Source organism: Ochlerotatus camptorhynchus, unplaced genomic scaffold (genome assembly GCF_037179485.1).
Source record: "Ochlerotatus camptorhynchus isolate MF236.1 unplaced genomic scaffold, CSIRO-AGI_Acam_v1.1 ptg000453l, whole genome shotgun sequence".
NCBI classification, from domain to species: Eukaryota; Metazoa; Arthropoda; class Insecta; order Diptera; family Culicidae; genus Ochlerotatus; species Ochlerotatus camptorhynchus.
Genome location: NW_027040939.1, coordinates 164,255 through 184,280, shown reverse-complemented (window position 1 = coordinate 184,280; position 20,026 = coordinate 164,255). Strand labels below are relative to the sequence as shown.

Sequence of the window (20,026 nt, the reverse complement as noted above, 5' to 3'; positions counted from 1 at the left end):
GTAACTTATCGACCTAGAACTTCTCCGGACTAGAAGAGACATAAACAGAGCCCTAACCGTGGCCGATATCCTACAAGGAAGGACAGATTGTGAGGCTATCCTGAGGCAAATTGACCTGAATGTTCAACCCCGACCGCTTCGTAATAACCTTATGCTAAGATTGCCTCTACGTCGCACAAATTATGGAGCGTACGGTGCGATTTGCGGACTGCAGAGAACATTTAACAGAGTTGCATCTGTTTTCGACTTTCATCCCTCCCGTGATGCGCTTCATCGAAAGTTTTCTTCTGTTTTTCGCCGGTAGGAGTTAAGATATTGACTATAAGATATACGTTTTTTAATGTTTTTTTTATGTTATGACCATGCTTGAATGTATTTTTTTACCATAGTTGATAAGGTTAAAATCATTGATCCAGCCTGTTGATGTAAAACAACAATAACAACAATAACAATAACACATCTGACGAATACAAAAAAAAAAGTTGTTGAATATTACATCAAAACTGCTGCACATTAGTCATTCCGTTCCTAATATTACGTTGTACGATGTACACAGAATTCGAACAAATCATGTTGATGACTTTAATATTCTATCAACTTTTACCAGTCATTGATGTTCAATACTTCACCATGAATATGATTGATTATACATATTACATTGATACATCTACATTTAGAAAGGGCAACTTGTTTCCACACCGTTCGAAAAATTCATGTAAATTTCTACGATATATAGCGCACATAAAATTAACACTAGAATTGGCATAAGTTTACGCGATATTTCGTGTAAATTTCTGCGCAATATCGCATAAATTAGCAATATTGTATGCAAGCTTGTAAACGATTTCGCTGTTTATGCCAAGGAAAGCTCGAAATTAAACGAAGGGAGATTTTACGCGATAGTTAAAATTGCAGTAAAAGAAAAAGCACAATAAACAAACAAAATAAATCCCTAAAAAAAAGTGCATTTTTCCTACGGATCCGTATTTCGTAGAACCGACGTCACTGATTTCCATCTGTTTTGTGTTTATTCAACACAGCTGACGCGTTGCCAGAACGAGGGATAAGCAAAAAATTGCATGAACGAGGGATGCTCCGGTTACAAAACAATGCTTGGGAATGTGGATGATAGATGGTGCAAAATACGCTTGAAGATATTTTCTGAAGAATTTTCTTCTAAGAGTTATGTCTGTTTGTCTATGATATAGGTATGTGCACTTTTTTCGATTATCGGTATTTCTACCGATATATAGGTATTCTTTACCGACTTTAGCCTGGTACGCAGCTGAATTTTCTTTTGGGAAAAATCCTCAAAAATTACTTTTCCGTTTTGAATGAAAACGGAAAAGTAATTTTTGAGGATTTTTCCCAAAAGAAAATTTGATAGCTATAGGCTGCTAAATTTTGAGATTATAGAGAGATGTCGTCAGATTGTAAAATCAACACTTATTAGTGTTTATGTTGTTTAAATGCATCCAAAACATCAGTTTTGCAATAAACGCCAACATTACCTAACGGAATAATTGATCAGACCATTGGAAGATTGCCGTAAAATCTCAACGCAGATGTCGCCACTGCATGATGATGATAATGTTGACAGACTGCATATAAAATTCGTGAAAATTAGCGTTAAATCATAATTTTCATCAAGCCTGTGTAAAATCCTTCCAATATAACATTCGAATTGAAGAAGAAAACGTTTTCACGATCAGACTGATATGCATCTTTGACTTTTCCAGTTGAACTTTCATTAGATATATTCATTTCATTTCGCGGCTCCATCAATGCTGCATTGTAAATATGATGTAAACAGAAGTAAATTGCTCAATTACTCAAAATAAAGATGAGATGACACTTTGAAGACCATCTAGCACCATTTTATAGTATGGTGCGTGTTGAGTAAAGCAAGTTCCGTTGCGTTTTCCGTCGAAAATTGTGAGTATCAATATGTTTTCTTAGAAAAGGCCAAAATGAACATTTATTTAATATTGGCGTCCTATACAACCAATTCTCCATTACCACCAGCATGATACAACCTTTCATAAGTAAATGAACTTAATTTCCACTTTCATCTTAGTGTAAATCTCACATATTTACCATTTTCTGAAAAATGCAGCTGCGCAGGAGGTAACCTCTCCCTGTGGGTGCAAACTTGTTATGCATAATTTGCCATGAAAACATCTCCGATCCATACCGAAATAATAACAAATAGTTTTCAAACACGTTTTCTTACACGATTCAAGCAAAAGTTTCCACGGGAAATTATTAGTTTTTCTTAATGGACCGATTTGCCCCAAAAAGCGTCTGTTTTACTTGGAAAATTTGGAGCTATCCTCCTTCTAGTAGTTCTCACTTCGAAATGTAGGTGGCGAAAGCTTGGAAAAGTTTCACTGCAAGACGCCAATTATTCCGCAAGGAAAGTGAAATTGCATTCAGAATGCGCCACCTTCATGTCGATCACGATACTAATGTAATCGATCTTTCCTTTACCGATTTCTTTTGAACTGCGTACTGGGTCAAGAAATGCTGAGGAAAAGTAATTTCTTTTGCATTCCGTGTCCTATCCCGTAGCACGTAAAAACGTCATTACTTTTCAGCTGCGTACCAGGCTTTTAAAGCCTGGTACGCAGCTGAAAAGAAAACGGAAAAGTAATTTTTGAGGATTTTTCCCAAAAGAAAATTTGACAGCTATAGGCTGCTAAATTTTGAGATTATAGGGAGATGTCGTCAAATTGTAAAATCAACACTTATTAGTGTTTATGTTGTTTAAATGCATCCAAAACATCAGTTTTGCAATAAACGCCAACATTACCTAACGGAATAATTGATCAGACCATTATTCCGCAAGGAAAGTGAAATTGCATTCAGAATGCGCCACCTTCATGTCGATCACGATACTAATGTAATCGATCTTTCCTTTACCGATTTCTTTTGAACTGCGTACTGGGTCAAGAAATGCTGAGGAAAAGTAATTTCTTTTGCATTCCGTCCCTAATAAAAAATAACCATAAACGAACGATAACCCAAATAATTGAACTTTTCCACTAATGGTTTGGAAGATACCCAGAACACGTCGTTAAGCAAAATAACCATAACAATTTTATTAGGGGTGTCCTATCCCGTAGCACGTAAAAACGTCATTACTTTTCAGCTGCGTACCAGGCTTAAGGCAGGGGATGGATATGGCTGTCATATCGCTTAAGTTTGCTGCGTATACCGAACATCTGCAACGTTGTCAGCGGTACCATGATATGTTTTGTTGTTTTGATGTTGAGTACGTGTATAGAGATTTTCACGTCCGGTTGTATTGGTGCGATATGTGAGAGCTTGTTAGTGAATATTCGAGAAAAATTCATAACAAATCAATGTCAAACTCATTTTGACAGATCTACTTTCATACATTTTTTAGGTTAGCCAGAGGAAAATAATAAACAACTTTACACGGCGTTGCTCCCGCTAGTGTGCGTGCGTTAAACGTCACTAATCTCTATTCAGCTATATATGTCAAACCCCTGCTTTAAGGTACACTGAACCAAAACATCCACAAAACTTCGAATGATTATTGCATTGCTCGAGCCCTTTAACAATATGCATTCGAATTTCGGATGATTTTCTTATGGTTGAATTCGTCGTCAGGTGATGAACATCCATATGACTGTCATCCATATACAGGATGATTTTCGTTTGAAAATTAGCTATAAAACATACGACGCTCAAAAGACAAACATTTAGGAATAGTTTGACATGCAAGTGCTTTTAATTAGATTTATAATTTGATTATCTACAATTCCATCCTGAATAGCCATAATAAGCCTTTCCATTATGGATACTAAAAAATTTCGTGATGGAGAAAACCTCCTTCACCACAAATTAGCTAAACATTGGTTTTCATCCTTTACCTACACAGAAAAAAAAGTTGTTGAATATTACATCCAAACTACTGCAACCAGGTCAATCCATCGGTTGTGTAATATAACGTTGTACGATGTACATCGATTTTGCGAACAAAATTACATCCATTGATGTACTATTGTATCTGCTTTTTGCTATTACATCATTATTTCGTACATCAGCTTGAATTACATTGATCGATATTAAAATTTTTTTTTGCTGTGTATGTTCGTAACAGCTCTGATAGCGATGCATATGCTTCCACCTCGTTTGTCAGCTCAGATCAGCAAATGACGTTCGAAAGAATTATTTACATCATCGTTTTGAATGATTTGCGTTATGGGGCTGAACCAATACCATATGCATTTCCATTTAGTATGACAGTCATTCTGCAGAGAGCATTACGCATTTCAACTGAAGGCCCTATCCCTTCTCATAACAAGTTTCATCCTGTATTCGAGAGGAAAATCATCTGATTTCAAAACAACCGTCATCCTGTTGCAGCTATCATTCGAAAAAGCGATTTCGGTGTTTTGTTTTGAATGGTCTGAGGTTCCATTCGATCAGAGGATGATGTTTGTGTACAGTGTATGTGCATCTTAGCGTACACAGCAAAAAAAAATGTAATATGGATCAATGTAATTCAAGCTGATGTATGAAATAACGATGTAATAGCAGAAAGCAGATACAGATAATATTACATCAATGGATGTAATTTTGTTCGCAAAATCGATGTACATCGTACAACGTTATATTACACAACCGATGGATTGACCTGGTTGCAGCAGTTTGGATGTAATATTCAACAACTTTTTTTTTCTGTGTATACGTGAATTAGGAGGGACTAAAGCCCTACAGTAAAAGTGTGGACGTCTGTCAAAAGTTGTTCCAATCGAACCGTCAAAATGCACTGCTTTGCTCGATTGGAACAGCTTTTTTCAGTTTTGTGGTGACAGTCGTCCATACTTTTACTGTAGGGCTTTAGGAGGGACTGCCAATGAGTACACACTCAAAAATATTACTAAAATAAGAAAGATTAAAATTTAATCATTTTATGCATAACCAATGTTTATACATTGATTCGATTATTGTATGTTATCAAAATTATACTAAGGCTGTGTTCCATTTGGAAAATTTTCACTTAGATTTGACACTTCGAAAATAAATTAAGATGTTCGAAAATCCCTCTGTTGTTGATCGGCCGATTTTCGAGAAAGCGTCTGTCAAAATTTATTCCTTGTCTGTCAGAAATAAGTCTGCTGGAATAGCAGGTTTATTTGAAAATTTTCCATCTGTCAAATTTAAGTAAAAATTCACCAAATGGAACACAGCCTACCCTAATAAAAAATAACCATAAACGAACGATAACCCAAATCATTGAACTATTCCACAAATGGTTTGGATGACACCCAGAACACGTCGTTAAGCAAATTAACCATACATTTTTTATTAGGGTAAAGGCCCAAGCGCAATGACAGCGGAAGCGGAACGGCAACGGCAGCGGAAAAGCCCGATCTAAGTAAACCAACTTGTCGGATTGAAAACTTGTTGGAACCAAATCGACTTCGGTTAGGCATCTTGAAGGCATTTGTGACAACTGTCAAACTTTCCGTTTCCGTTCCGCTTCCGTCCACATTGCGTTTGGACCTTAAGGCTGTGTTCCATTTGGAAAATTTTCACTTAGATTTGACACTTCGAAAATAAATTAAGATGTTCGAAAATCCCTCTGTTGTTGATCGGCCGATTTTCGAGAAAGCGTCTGTCAAAATTTATTCCTTGTCTGTCAGAAATAAGTCTGCTGGAATAGCAGGTTTATTTGAAAATTTTCCATCTGTCAAATTTAAGTAAAAAATCACCAAATGGAACACAGCCTAAGTCCGACTACTGGCGAAGAATTCGATCAGTGTATACCGCTGACAGCAAAGCTGTGCAAGAATTAAAAGTGCTGAAGGACGAAAACTGTTTTGGAAAGACTCCATTATCGTTCCAGCCCTCTCGTCGAGCTTCACACGCTGTGTGACACGCTATGTTGACAATCAAGAATAGGAATTCTTGTCGTCGTCTTTATCCATAGTTCAACAAAGCTTTAGTAAGTATTGAAGAATTGAATCAGTTAAGATTTGAGAAGAATATTTGAATAATAATTTTGTTTTTAGCTTCAAGCAACGTTGGCAAGCAAACGAGCCCAAGTACCACAATCTCCAAAATTCAATTGCACCATGTTTGCAACCTTAGGACCTTCATGGAACCGAATGAAGATGACCGGTTTTGAAACGGTGAAGAACTGCTGGTAAGGTGAATTTGAACAGTTTCGCTTGCCAAGTGCCAACTCTAAACTAGATCCAAACATCCTCTCTTTCCAGGCCGGTTACAACGCCAAAAAATATGAACCTGAATCCGATCACTCGCTAGCGCCATTCGGTTTGCACCATAACGGTCAATTTTTTCCGTATTTTGGACCCTAGGAGGCTAACTATAAATACACTCCGAACTTGAATGAAACTGGCGCGGATCGATATCAGAACGATTGAACAGTTTAGGAAGCGTGAGACTACAGTTTTGAAATCACCATAGGCCAAGAGATTGTTTGCCCTGTTGATGGATGTGCAGAGTAGATTTTGCTTGAAGATTCGGCTGTCCTGTCAATATCAATCTTATGGAAACGACCAACACGAGGAATCACTGGATAGCAGCTGATCCAAGTTGCCACATCTGTAACAATGCCCACGGAAACCACACAGATAACATTTTGGATACCCACTATTGCACTTATTTATCGGTTCAAACTTTCTGCATATCATTATTAATTAATCCAGTTTATGTTATATGATTTATTGTGATGAATAATAATTGACAATAAATTTTCTCCTGTAACATTATTATTATGTTTAAAATTAATAACATTGGAAATATCACTGACCAGCACATAAAAATACTATTCATGGAATAAATCCCCTTTATGCATCATTTGAATATTCGCAGTTTATACATTTGACTCTAGATTTGACTGCATAAAGCATTTTTATACTAAGTCAGTTTTCTCTCCCTTTATTCCAATCTATGCGTCGGTCAGGAGAGTTGCGATTTAGCGTAACTTTTATTCTATTTAGATTTGAAAATCTTTTGAGTGCACGGTTAGAAAAAAAAAGACCCAAAAGTAAGTTATTTTCACTTATCTCGGCACTACATGGTGTTTTGCGAAAACCCATTAATGGGTATAAAAATACCCATTTCCGCTAAAAGTGCCCCTCCTCATTTAATGGGTAAACTATGGTTTTCTCATGAATGGGTGGTCTGTCAATAAATGGATATTTTTTCACCCATTTTCTTAAATTGTGTTTACCGTAAAATGGGTGAAAAAATACCCATTTTACAAATGGAGAATGCAAGCGCTTGGTTATTTGTCCTTGTGATATAGAAAACTTTCTCATACATTGAAAATTAATGCAGGTGTTCCGCTCAAATTTACACGAAATATTATAATACCATATTGGATTATTTGTATTGACTATCCGTAAGCCGAGCTGTAAGTCTCTCCAACGTTTCGGATTCTAACATTTTCCGGAGATCGTCTATTGCAATCGCTAAATATGCTGCGGACAGTAACTGTTTGCATTCCCAATGAATCGGTGACGGAAATGAGACGATGAAATTTCGAAGTGTTTTTTCACCCATAGAGATTGCTAAAGTATGATTGTGTCAGTGATTTGTTTTCATCGGGAAAATTTTCTGCTATGAAGTTTTTTTTCCCGATGAAAACATTTTGCGTATACGTATACGTGACGTAGTGTGCGTACGATAAACGTCAGCAATCTCTATTAGTTGGTAAAAAATATACCCATAATTCAACGGTGAACTGATTCTTTAAATGGGTATTTTTTCACCCATTTTATGATTTCAAAATTCCCCCATTTTTTGACAGCTGCATACATGGTTTTAAAATGGGTATTTTTACCCATTAATGGGTTTTCACGAAACGTATAGTGCAGGAACCCAAAAGTAGGTAAAGCAAGTCAAAGTAATTTTCATTTACTTGTGTGCAGTTCGTATGGAATTTACCACTAGCTTTTTAACCAACACAGCAAACAAAAATGTAATATCGATCAACGTAATTCAAGCTGATGCATGAAATAATGATGTAATAGCAAATTTTGTTCGCAAAATCGATGTACATCGTACACCATAATATCACAAACGAAGTGACAGACGACTAACTGGCGAAGAAATCAATTTAAATAATGTGGTTCGCTGTAATAGAATTTTCTTAGAAGCTTGTGCCATCAACCACCAGATGGGTTAGTTTTTTTGTTTTTATTTGAACAAAGTTGATTTTGTGTACAATGATTCTTTGACAGTGTGCAAAGAGTGTATCATTTTGTCATTTGTTTTATGCATTTCAGTTTTGAGTAGAGTGAAACAGATAGAACCAAAACATACTAGTATGTTTTGGTGAAAATGCTAGTACAATCCAGTAGTAGTGTTGCCATGTGGTACAATCATAGAGGTAACTCTAAGACAAGTAGGTCGCGAAGAAACGTGCTCAACTTTTTGGCTCACCTCTGGTACCACAAACGAAGTGACAGACGACTAACTGGCGAAGAAATCCATTAAAATAATGTGGTTCACTGTAATAGAATTTTCTTGAAAGCTTGTGCCATCATCCACCAGATGGGTTAGTTTTTTTGTTTTGATTTGAACAAAGTTGATTTTGTGTACAATGATTCTTTAACAGTGTGCAAAGAGTGCGTATCATTTTGTCATTTTTTTATGCATTTCAGTTTAGAGTAGAGTGAAAGAGATAGAACCAAAATATTCTAGTACATTTGGTTAAAATGCTAGTTCAATCTAGTAGTAGTGTTGCCATGTGGTACAATCCAGTAGTAGTGGTGTTACCATGTGGTACACTGAAAATTTGCAATAGCAGGTTAGTCACCAAAGTTTTCGAGCCGCTCCGTCTGTCACTTCGTTTGTGTCTGGTACTATCTTCGGTCCCAAGATTGTCGAATCACCCCTCGAAACATAGGTTAAACCAATAACCCCTCATTTTATCTGTCAAACTTTCATAGCGAATCAAAACAAACATATATAACTGATGATATCAGTATTTAAATATTTATTGATGAATATTTGTAAAGAATACTAAAGTCCATGTGACATATCGAAATTAAAAGAAATTTAGTATGGCACCTTTATAGATTACTATCATATGACCGATGAAGAAATAATCTTAAATGTAAGTATCGATCAATAAAGATTTTTAAATGTGTACATCTAAATCATAGGAAATTTAAAGTAAAGAATTGCCGACATAAATCTTTATTTCTGTATAAAGAACTTTGAAGAAGTTTCACGAACGGTTGGTCGGGATGTCTACACGGTATCCGCAAAATACCCAATAATGACTACAAAGTAAGCATTTTCAAGGGAGACTGGGACTACCCATTAAATGAGTAAAAAAGTTACCCATTTATGAGTATTTGATACTCACAAATCAATACTTACTACTTATTTTTGTAATTACTCTTAAATGGATAAAATTCAACTCATTTAATGGATAGTCCCAGCACAAACGAAGTGACAGACGGAGCGACTCGAAAACTTTGGTGACGCATCTGCTATTGCAATTTTTCAGTGTACCACATGGCAACACCACTACTACTGGATTGCACCACATGGCAACACTACTAATGGATTGTACCACATGGCAACACTAAATGTACTAGAATGTTTTGGTTCTATCTCTTTCACTCTACTCTAAACTGAAATGCATAAAAAAATTACGAAATGATACACTCTTTGCACACTGTCAAAGATCATATTGCACACAAAATCAACTATGTTCAAATCAAAACAAAAATACTAGCCCATCTGGTGGCTGATGGCACAAACTTCTAAGAAAATTCTACTACAGCGAACCACATTATTTTAATTGATTTCTTCGCCAGTTAGTCGTCTGTCACTTCGTTTGTGGTAGTAGCTGGGCGTACGCTGAGTAGATAGCAAGAAGATTTATCACGATTTTGAAGAATTCCTGCAAAAAAATGATGCGCGATGCAAGTAGATGCGAGAAATGAAAGAAGATTTTTCGAAGATTTATTCGCTATAGTGTGAGATTTTTTGAGCATCTAGAATCGAGATTTAGATGTGTCGCCCCCCTCGGTTTTAAGTCAAATGTAACTATTTCGTAAAGAGTGAATGTTGGGTGAAAAGCGGTGAAAAGTACCTAAAACCGAGTTTTTAATGTTTATTTCTGTCTATTCAATTTTGAAAATCTTCAAAATTTAGCACAGCGTCAGCGTTTTAGTACTGGCACGCAGTGAGCGCAACGCATCTTTGTGGGTTGCTAAACTGAATAGCGTTGGCTCAAACCAAGCTGTCAGTTGACGCTGACGGTGACGGACTATTGTGGGTGGCCCTTAACTTTAACGTATACACTCAATGACGTTGCACCGTTGTTGTTTATGTTTACTGCAGCTTTCTGTTTGTCATAATTTTTGCCTAGATTTTCGTTTTCTATAGCTCTGATCGATTTCGACTTCGGCTTTTCATGATAAAAACGGTACTGGACGTTCCCCCAGCAACAAATCTCTCAAAGTTGCATTCTCATGGCAAATCGAGCGTAATACAACCACGGGACCATCACTCTGGGCTTCCGTTAACAGGGGCGGTGTTGTCAATTGATTCCCGTTCCATAGGAGAACAGCACATTGGTTCACAGACGATGAAGAATTCGTGGAAATTAATTCCTGGGAATGGAAGTGCGTCCGATTATGTTCACTGAGAACAGCTACCAAAAAGGCATAACATCTCTGATCACGCCTTCCTTCGGAAGGGAAATAAAGCCGTTGGTCCCCGGTTCATGAGTTGATGGGTTTATAGGTAGGGTCCAGGTGTGGGAGCTGCCTTCCTGGCGTCGGTAGCATTGGTGCTCAGCACGGAAAACAAGATCGACGGAAAACAAATCCAAGGAAAAAAAAAAACCATTCGTTGCGTGGAATATGCTTGCTGTCCAATTAGCCAGCTGATTTTGCTGCTTCCGGTTCCAGTTCAACCCGAAGGTGAATTTCCAATAGCGATGAATCGTTTCCATGGTCTTGTTGATCTTTTTGAAGCTCAGGACTCTGAAAAAGTTTGCAGAAGCAAATTCATTTAGAATGTGTTTATTTTAATATTGTTTTTATACATACCGGCTGGATAACGTCATCAGGTTATGAGTCGTTACCCATGAGTTCAGCTACCGGGATATGTCCTATGTAGGTGCAGAATTCGGTTTACGGATTGGATCCCAGATTAACACGGTGCTGTCTCAGTTGACACGGGTAAGTTTTTCAAATGGCACCTTGTTCCAGTCAACATTAGAACTAACTGGCGCTCCTAATAGGTCCAACTTTGGCACTCCGACTCGTATTCGACAGCTACAGCAGGCACCGGAACCACAATTTGGACCATGTCTATAATAATTTTAAACATGAATTAATATCTAAAAATTCGCCTGGATGACGTGAACTTACCTCATCGAACATTTCGGCAGCCTAGAATTGTTTAAAACTGATGACGACAACTCATTCAAACCGAGATTCAAACAAAGTAATGACGAACTTATGAAGCGATGAAATTATTTCATCCAAAACGAAGTGCAATCCCAACACTTGATTGTGGATACTTTCAAAGCATGGAAAACGAAACAATAGAGATAGAAAGCCCTCAAAACTAAGAACCCTCGCAAGACTAATGTCACAAACGAAGTGACAGACGACTAACTGGCGAAGAAATCCATTAAAATAATGTGGTTCACTGTAATAGAATTTTCTTGGAAGCTTGTGCCATCATCCACCAGATGGGTTAGTTTTTTTGTTTTGATTTGAACAAAGTTGATTTTGTGTACAATGATTCTTTGACAGTGTGCAAAGAGTGTATCATTTTGTCATTTTTTTATGCTTTTCAGTTTTGAGTAGTGTGAAAGAGATAGAACCAAAACATTCTAATACATTTGGTGAAAATACTAGTACAATCCAGTAGTAGTGTTGCCATGTGGTGCAATCCAGTAGTAGTGGTGTTGCCATGTGGTACACTGAAAAATTGCAATAGCAGGTTAGTCACCAAAGTTTTCGAGCCGCTCCGTCTGTCACTTCGTTTGTGCTAATGTGTTAGTACAATTAATGTAAATTTTAGTATTTTGTTTAAATCGTTAGTTTCGTATTGATTGTTGCTAATACCAACAATCAATACGAAACAAAAGATTTTAAATTGGCTCACTACTTGACTAGCCTATTGGTCCCAAAAAACGATTAACGTACCCCATTCTAGTTGAAATTCTAGTACTACACTATGTTTGTTTTGATTCGCTATGAAAGTTTGACACATAAAATTAGGGGTTATTGGTTTTTCCTATGTTTCGAGGGGTGAATCGATTAGCTTGGGACCGAAGAGAGTACCAGAGCTGAGCCAAAAAGTTGAGCACGTTATTTCTGGAGCTTCTAGTCTTAGAGTTACCTCTATGCTAATACTAACGGTGATAGACAACTCTATATTAGCTGGAAGAGCAAATTTTTCGACGGTGCCGTCCATGTTGGGTATATAAATGGTGATACAGCTTTGTCACCACAAACGAAGTGACAGACGGAGCGGCTCGAAAACTTTGGTGACTAACCTGCTATTGCAATTTTTCAGTGTACCACATGGCAACACCACTACTACTGGATTGTACCACATGGCAACACTACTACTAGATTGAACTAGCATTTTAACCGAATGTACTAGAATGTTTTGGTTCTATCTCTTTCACTCTACTCAAAACTGAAATGCATAAAAAAATGACAAAATGATACGCACTCTTTGCACACTGTCAAAGAATCATTGTACACAAAATCAACTTTGTTCAAATCAAAACAAAAAAACTAACCCATCTGGTGGATGATGGCACAAGCTTCCAAGAAAATTCTATTACAGTGAACCACATTATTTTTATGGATTTCTTCGCCAGTAAGTCGTCTGTCACTTCGTTTGTGTTTGTCACTATATAGTCGAGGAGGTCGCGGGAAAAGTGCGGTTTTAGAGCAAATTGTAAACAAACTGTCCCATACAAAAATCCAACATAGACCTTTTTGACGTTTAATCATCTTTCTCATGAACGGACGGTTTGTTTTCCCACTAATCTGTTTCCCTCTTGCTTGCATTCGTTCGCTTTAAATGGTACAGTAGTGTGCGCCGATTAAACGTCAAAAAGCTCTATGGCTGAATCATGAATTTGACACATTAGAACACCTATATGTAGTCACCTTGGCGCCGTCAGCGAAAATAGTATCACGGCGAATGAGTACGACCCAAATTTGAGTTTAGTTCACTCATAATCGCCAAAAGTGCAGGAACTCAGCGATGTGTAAATTTGTCTCATGGTTTCCTGTGGAAAACCTAAACAATCTGCCGGAAAATGAGGAAATTGACGAAAATTTTATGCAGTCTCGGAGTAGTACCAATTAGGTTTTGCACCGTCGGGGTTAACCTCAATCTGATGACAGTTCAGTGGTACTATTTACGTGGACTTAGCCGATTTTTTCTTGGGTAGATTTTCTCGATAATTTTACAGACTACATTGAGATGTAAACCACACTTCTCCAATGTCCATGAGCAACATCCTTTCAACGCGCTGTTCTTTGACAATTTTCAATTTTAGAATATTTTTTTTTCGAAAAAAACGACTAAGTGCTTGTAAACAGTACCACTTAACTGTCAAAAAGGTTCAGCCGATTAACACTGAGTTCATTTGAGACGTCACGCTGCAGTACCTAATTAGGTTTTGCACCGTCGGGGTTAACCTCAATCTGATGACACTTTAGTGGTACTGTTTACGTGGACTTAGTCGATTTTTTCTTGGGTGGATTTTCTCGATAATTTTTCAGACTGCAGTGAGATGTAAACCACACTTCTGCAATGTCCACGAGCAACATCCTTTCAACGCGCTGTTCCTCGACAATTTTCAAGTTAAAATTCGGAAATTTTAGAATTTGTTTTTTCGAAAAAACGACTAAGTGCTTGTAAACAGTACCACTGAACTGTCAAAAAGGTTCAGCCGATTTACACTGAGTTCATTTGTGACGTCACGCTGCAGAACCTAATTAGGTTCTGCAGCGTGACGTCACAAATGAACTCAGTGTTAAACGGCTGAACCTTTTTGACAGTTCAGTGGTACTGTTTACAAGCACTTAGTCGTTTTTTCGAAAAAAAATTTCTAAAGTTTCTGAATTTTAACTTGAAAATTGTCGAGGAACAGCGCGTTGCAAGGATGTTGCTCGTGAACATTGCAGAAATGCTGTGTACATCTCACTGCAGTCTGAAAAATTATCGAGAAAATCCACCCAAGAAAAAATCGACTAAGTCCACGTAAACAGTACCACTGAACTGTCATCAGATTGAGGTTAACCCCGACGGTGCAAAACCTAATTAGGTACTGCAGCGTGACGTCACAAATGAACTCAGTGTAAATCGGCTGAACCTTTTTGACAGTTCAGTGGTACTGTTTACAAGCACTTAGTCGTTTTTTCGAAAAAACAAATTCTAAAATTTCCGAATTTTAACTTGAAAATAGTCGAGGAACAGCGCGTTGAAAGGATGTTGCTCGTGGACATTGCAGAAGTGTGGTTTACATCTCACTGCAGTCTGAAAAATTATCGAGAAAATCTACCCAAGAAAAAAACGACCAAGTCCACGTAAACAGTACCACTGAACTGTCATCAGATTGAGGTTAACCCCGACGGTGCAAAACCTAATTGTGTAGCAAAATCTAGCACAAAACATACAAAGGCTCTGAACCATTTGGTGGATTATTTTAACTTTTGGTTAAAATTTGACAGATGAAAAGTTATCGATTAACCCTGTTATCCGAGCGTGGTTACTTCTGACAGACAAGAAGTAAAATTTTGACGACCGTGGCTCGAAAACCGATCGATCGACAGCACGGGGATTTTCGAACATAAGAAATAACTTTCGAAATGTCACTTTTAACCACGAGTTAAATTTAACTCGGCAAATGGTTCACAGCCAAAGAAGGTCCGCACAAATTGCACGCTGTTTCATAAGATTCCAAAATTTTGCGTAAAAAATCACAAACTATTTTATATTTTCAAATGTTTTTAGATGCATTATAGGTCTATAAGCAATAGTATTATGTACATATTATTATTTTTACTGTTGGATTGCCCATATCGGCTTTATATATGTACATTTTAATACTAAGCAACAATCAGATTTCTAATAGAATTCTATTTGAAAGCATTTAAAATTTTCCCGTAATATGCATTCGTGAAATTTTGAAATCAGCATGTGTGTTACGATGGATTTCTTTTTGCCATATCGGATTCATTTTCACTATTCTTTGTTGTTGTTCTGTAACCGCAATGTAAATGAGAAAATATATATAATATTAATATAAAATAAGAATAATAGTATATTTTATAAAGCCGTATTTAGTGTTGCTTTAATTTTAATTTAAGGCACGTTATGAATTAGCTCTTGTGGTGTTATAAAATAAACTTGGGCCTTATCGCCGGGCAATTGGTACTGAATGATTGGCTTTGTTTTTCTACCGTTATATGGCAATAATTCGCTATCTGGGTTGATAGCGGGTAACGGATGTTTATAATTAATCAATGTATCTTTGTCTAAATATCCTTCATGATGTTGCTGCTGGTTTCGTGAGGAGTACTTGTTCTTGTGTCGAACACTAGATGATTGATTAGCAAAATTGTCTTTGTATTTGTATTGACTTGATTGATTTAGAGCGGTTTTACTAGAAACATTTGTTTGATAAGATGATTTACTAGGAAGGTATAATTTAGTATTGTAGCCACTCGCTCCATTGTTGTATATGAAAGGTTTTGGTATCTCATGAACCCTAACTTTATCAATACTGTACCAGTTGGGTTGGGCAAAATAGAACGGCCTTGCAGTTGTGAAAGAATGGTAACCCGAAGGATTAGCGCTAGTTATTTCTACGTTTGCTGAATGATCCCTATAACTGTAATTATTGTGCTGGTCTGGTTTGTCGTAATGCTGCATTGGTCTCGGTTGGATTGGTTGACTATTCAAAGAATGTTGGTTGTAGAACTGTTCATTAATTTGTTGATTTGGAACGCGTTGATGACTGAATGGATCTTCTTCTAACAAGCTGGGGTATGTTTGAGTTGGAGGAGATATTGATTTCCTGTAGTCAAATGAAAAATTGTAGATAGGCCTTTGAGCCTTTGGAGTCCTCAAATTGCTGATTATTGGAAGTGAATTTTCATATAGCCTCAGGGTTTGTTTTATCGTTTCAATTTCTCTGTTAAATTCTTGCATAGTTTTATATCGATAGTTTCCTAAATCAGGTGCCACATACAAACCTTTATCTACAACTGGCAAAAAGGTTTTAGAAGGATGCCGTTTTTGATTCAAAAGAGATTGACTGAATGGATTTTCGGTCGTTGTTTTATAACTGACTTTATATCCTTCGTTTGTCAATGTAGTTAAATAAGGTATTGGAGTTGTTATGGAATAATCATGAAACGGTTGCAGCATAGCTGTCCGTGCGTCGAAATACTCGAAATATATTGGATTGCCTTTAAAATTGTCGGGACTTAGAGAGATAAGTGGATGAGAAATTTGAGTATTTACTTTGTGAAGCTGAGTTCTTGTTCGTGAAGGTGGTTTGGTCTTGCTACTTTTCCTCGTTGTAGTTGTAAGAGGAAGTATTTTATCGTTATTCTCAGGGAACTTTTTAACATTAACTTTTTCGATTTCTATATTATAGCTTGGAGTTTCTATCGTAATTGGCTTACAATTAACAGATTTTACTGCAGTCGAGTTTAATTGAGCCTTAACAGCTGCTGAGAGAGTAGCATTCAGTTCTTTTTGCTGAATGTCATTTATTTTATTCAATACATCCAATACAGGCATCTTTTCTTTATCAAGCGAAGCAAAGAAATTAGGAGGTGGAGGTAATATAATACCAGGTACTAGAGGGCCTGGTGACACCGGATTGTTATAATTACTTTTGTATTCAAAACTGTATGGCGGCGGGTAGTACAGCGATGGATCATCTTCGTCAATGTATGTGTTATTCTGCTCATCGATCGATCCAGAGATTGGTAATGGTGGTAAATTCAAAAACGGATTTGAGAAAGTATGGTTCAGTTTGTCGAGCGGGAGTGGAGCAGGTGGTGGATATTGGTATCCATTAAACTGCGAAGAAGTGCTGTCCTTTCCATTCCAGGGAGGGGGACCTTTTTTATTAAGATCGTCGGCTTTAATGTGCGGGATTCTCTCATTAGAGAAGAGAAAAACTGACTGATTTGTAAACGGATTGTATGACGGGATTTTATTATTTCCGATAAACTGAATCGGCCCATTATCGGTGAGCTGGACAGGAAAGGGAGGTGGCACCTTGGGATTCAAAGGTAACTTAACCTGCCTTGTGGGAGCGTTATAGTCATCAATTGGCTTCCATTTTGGTTTATTGCTGTTTTTATTGACAAATCCTCCTTTTAAAACTAACAAGTAATCTTCTGCAAGCCAGATTTCTTCATCTTTTAGTCCTCCATAATTCCTGGCATTATCTTTTGGAACATCCGAATTCGACTTATAACTCAATACACCTGGTCGTTCAGGTGTAGTTTGAAACAGCTCTTTGTGTATAAGTCCATATTTTCCCTCCGCTACTTGATCAGATAATGATTTTTTGCTTTCTTCCTTTTTAGCATTGATTGTTTCTTTTTCGTTTTTTCCGTTTCCAGCACTTGCCGTGATCAAGAGTAATCCGTCATCGAGGTGATTGTTTTCTGTTAAATTTAATTTTTTTTTATAGCTAAAGGCAGCAACACTGTTATTACTTGGCGTAAAGTTAATGTTCCTCAAATTCCGTAATGTTTCGCGGGTAAAAAGTACATGACCACCAATCAATTGTTGTATAGTTCTTCCGTGGTTTCTTCTGTACCTAGAAATATAAGAACAAATATCACACATCAATCTGTTTGAGTTTGAATTAGGTACACGGCGAATGAGAACAACCCAAATTTGAGTTTAGTTCACTCATAATCGCCAAAAGGATTCTATAACATTCCCCAAAAAACCATTCCCCAGAATGAACCATTCCCCAGAAAAGCATGCCATTTATGTATTAGATTGACTATTTTGTTTATTATATAGGGTTTTTGATCTAATTTCCGTCCTACTAAGCACAACACACGCTATTTTTTTCTGAACGAGTTTAAACAAAAAGTGGAATATTTCTGTCAAAGATGACTTCTAAATTTATTCTCCTTTCCATGCGTACCGTTAGATTTGATAAAGAGTCACAAATTGTTGAGATATTGTTCAAAGTCTAATACTGCTTCTTGATCCTAAATTCGTTCTACGAGTTTCAATTCCGTCCTAACACATTGAAACGCCATTAGATTTTCTTCGTCCTACGGATAAACGTAGAAAAAGAGGATTCGCTAGGAGCGCTTCTTTTGTTTTGAGAACAATGAGCGTAAATATTCATACAATGCGCTCTAATAGGATGTATGTTGTAGCTAATGAACTAACGCATCGGAACAAACCTATTATTAATTTGTGCACGATGAAATCATTGAAATTATTGATCTTTTCCGATCGATAGAACGGAAATGGGCGATTACGACGAAGCAGTACTCTACCCTATAGTCACTCCTGGAATCTTCTTCCGCGTATATAAAAAGAAGAGAAAAACTTCTTAATGGGTCAAGGGCTTTTAGGATACCTTATTGGATCAAGGGGTTTTCCCTTCTTTGGAAATATAAGAAAAGGAAATAATTAATTCTTTGGATATACGATGAAGAAGGGAATATTCCCTTCTTTGAATATATAAAAGAGTACATGATTAATTCTTTAAATATATGATAAAGAAGGGAATATTCCTTTCTTCGAAAATATAACAAAAGGAAATAATTAATTCTTTGGATATACAATAAAGAAGGGAATATTCCCTTCTTTGAATATATAAAAGAGAACATCATTAATTCGTTAAATATATAATAAAGATGGGAATATTCTGTTCTTTGAAAATTTAAGAAAAGGAAATCATTAATTCTTTGGATATACGATAAAGAATGGAATGTTCCCTACTTTAAATATGTAAATAATATGAAAAATAAGGGAATATTCCCTTCTTTGAAAATATAACAAAAATAAAGAATTACTTATTTGGATATACGATAAAGAAGGGAATATTCCCTTCTTTGAATATATAGAAGAGAACATAATTAATTCGTTAAATATATGATAGAGAAGAGAATATTCCCTTCTTCGAAAATTTAACAAAAGGAAATAATTAATTCTTTGGATATACTATAAATGATGAAAGAGATATAGATGCAAAATTTGAAATGTTGAAATGTCAATAAAAGCAATGTCCGAGCAAAAAAGACCTGCTTTTAGACTAAGCGCACTGGTGCGTTGCTAAACGCAATTTACTAACACGACGGGAAAACGGGAACCGGCTTTGTAGTGCTGGGTAAGATGCGCCAACGCGTGATTGGTTGGCAGCCGATCAACGCGAGGATGTGCAAGTTGAGGATTAAGGGCCGTTTCTTCAACTACAGCATCATCAACGTGCACTGCCCACACGAAGGGAGACCCGACGACGAGAAAGAAGCGTTCTATGCGCAGCTGGCGCAGGTGTACGACGGCTGTTCGCAACGGGACGTCAAAATCGTCATCGGCGACATGAACGCTCAGGTAGGACGGGAAGCAAAGTATAGCCCGGCAATCGGGCCAAACAGCCTGCATGCCGTATCGAACGACAACGGCCAACGATGCGTGAACTTTGCAGCCTCCCGGGGTATGGTAGTTCGAAGTACCTTTTTCCCCCGCAAGGATATCCACAAAGCCACCTGGAGATCACCTGACCAACACACAGAAAACCAAATCGATCACGTTCTAATCGACGGGAAATTCTTCTCAGACATTATCAACGTCCGCACGTACCGCAGTGCGAACATAGATTCGGACCACTACCTAGTTGCAGTATGCATGCGCTCAAAACTCTCGACGGTGCATAACACACGTCGAAGTCGAACGCCGCGACCCAACATTGAGCAACTACGGGACGCCGGAATTGCCCAGGACTACGCGCAGCAGCTGG

At 37.2% G+C, this 20,026-nt stretch overlaps 1 protein-coding gene and 2 long non-coding RNA genes across 4 annotated transcripts in view; 1 reads left to right on the top strand and 2 right to left on the bottom strand.

The window, feature by feature from the left end:
• Positions 1–5,560: 5,560 nt before the first annotated feature.
• Positions 5,561–8,096, top strand: LOC135712012 (uncharacterized). Of its 2 annotated transcripts, none has more exons than XR_010518531.1 (3): positions 5,561–5,980; positions 6,048–6,181; positions 6,255–8,096. It is a non-coding gene; the product is annotated as an uncharacterized LOC135712012 (long non-coding RNA). The 2 variants fall into 2 exon arrangements; XR_010518532.1 differs by having other exon boundaries at positions 6,048–6,186.
• Positions 8,097–9,432: 1,336 nt separating this feature from the next.
• On the bottom strand, positions 9,433–13,593 carry LOC135712013 (uncharacterized). Its single transcript, XR_010518534.1, has 3 exons — positions 11,403–13,593; positions 11,079–11,342; positions 9,433–11,012 (listed from the first exon to the last, which is right to left on the bottom strand). It is a non-coding gene; the product is annotated as an uncharacterized LOC135712013 (long non-coding RNA).
• Positions 13,594–14,486: 893 nt separating this feature from the next.
• LOC135712011 (uncharacterized) overlaps positions 14,487–20,026 on the bottom strand; it is a 70,411-nt gene continuing 64,871 nt past the window's right edge. Inside the window, exon 3 of the mRNA XM_065234978.1 lies at positions 14,487–17,857. Coding sequence (XP_065091050.1) covers positions 15,376–17,857 — 2,482 coding nt within the window. The 3' untranslated portion in view covers positions 14,487–15,375. The remainder of the gene's footprint in view (positions 17,858–20,026) is intronic.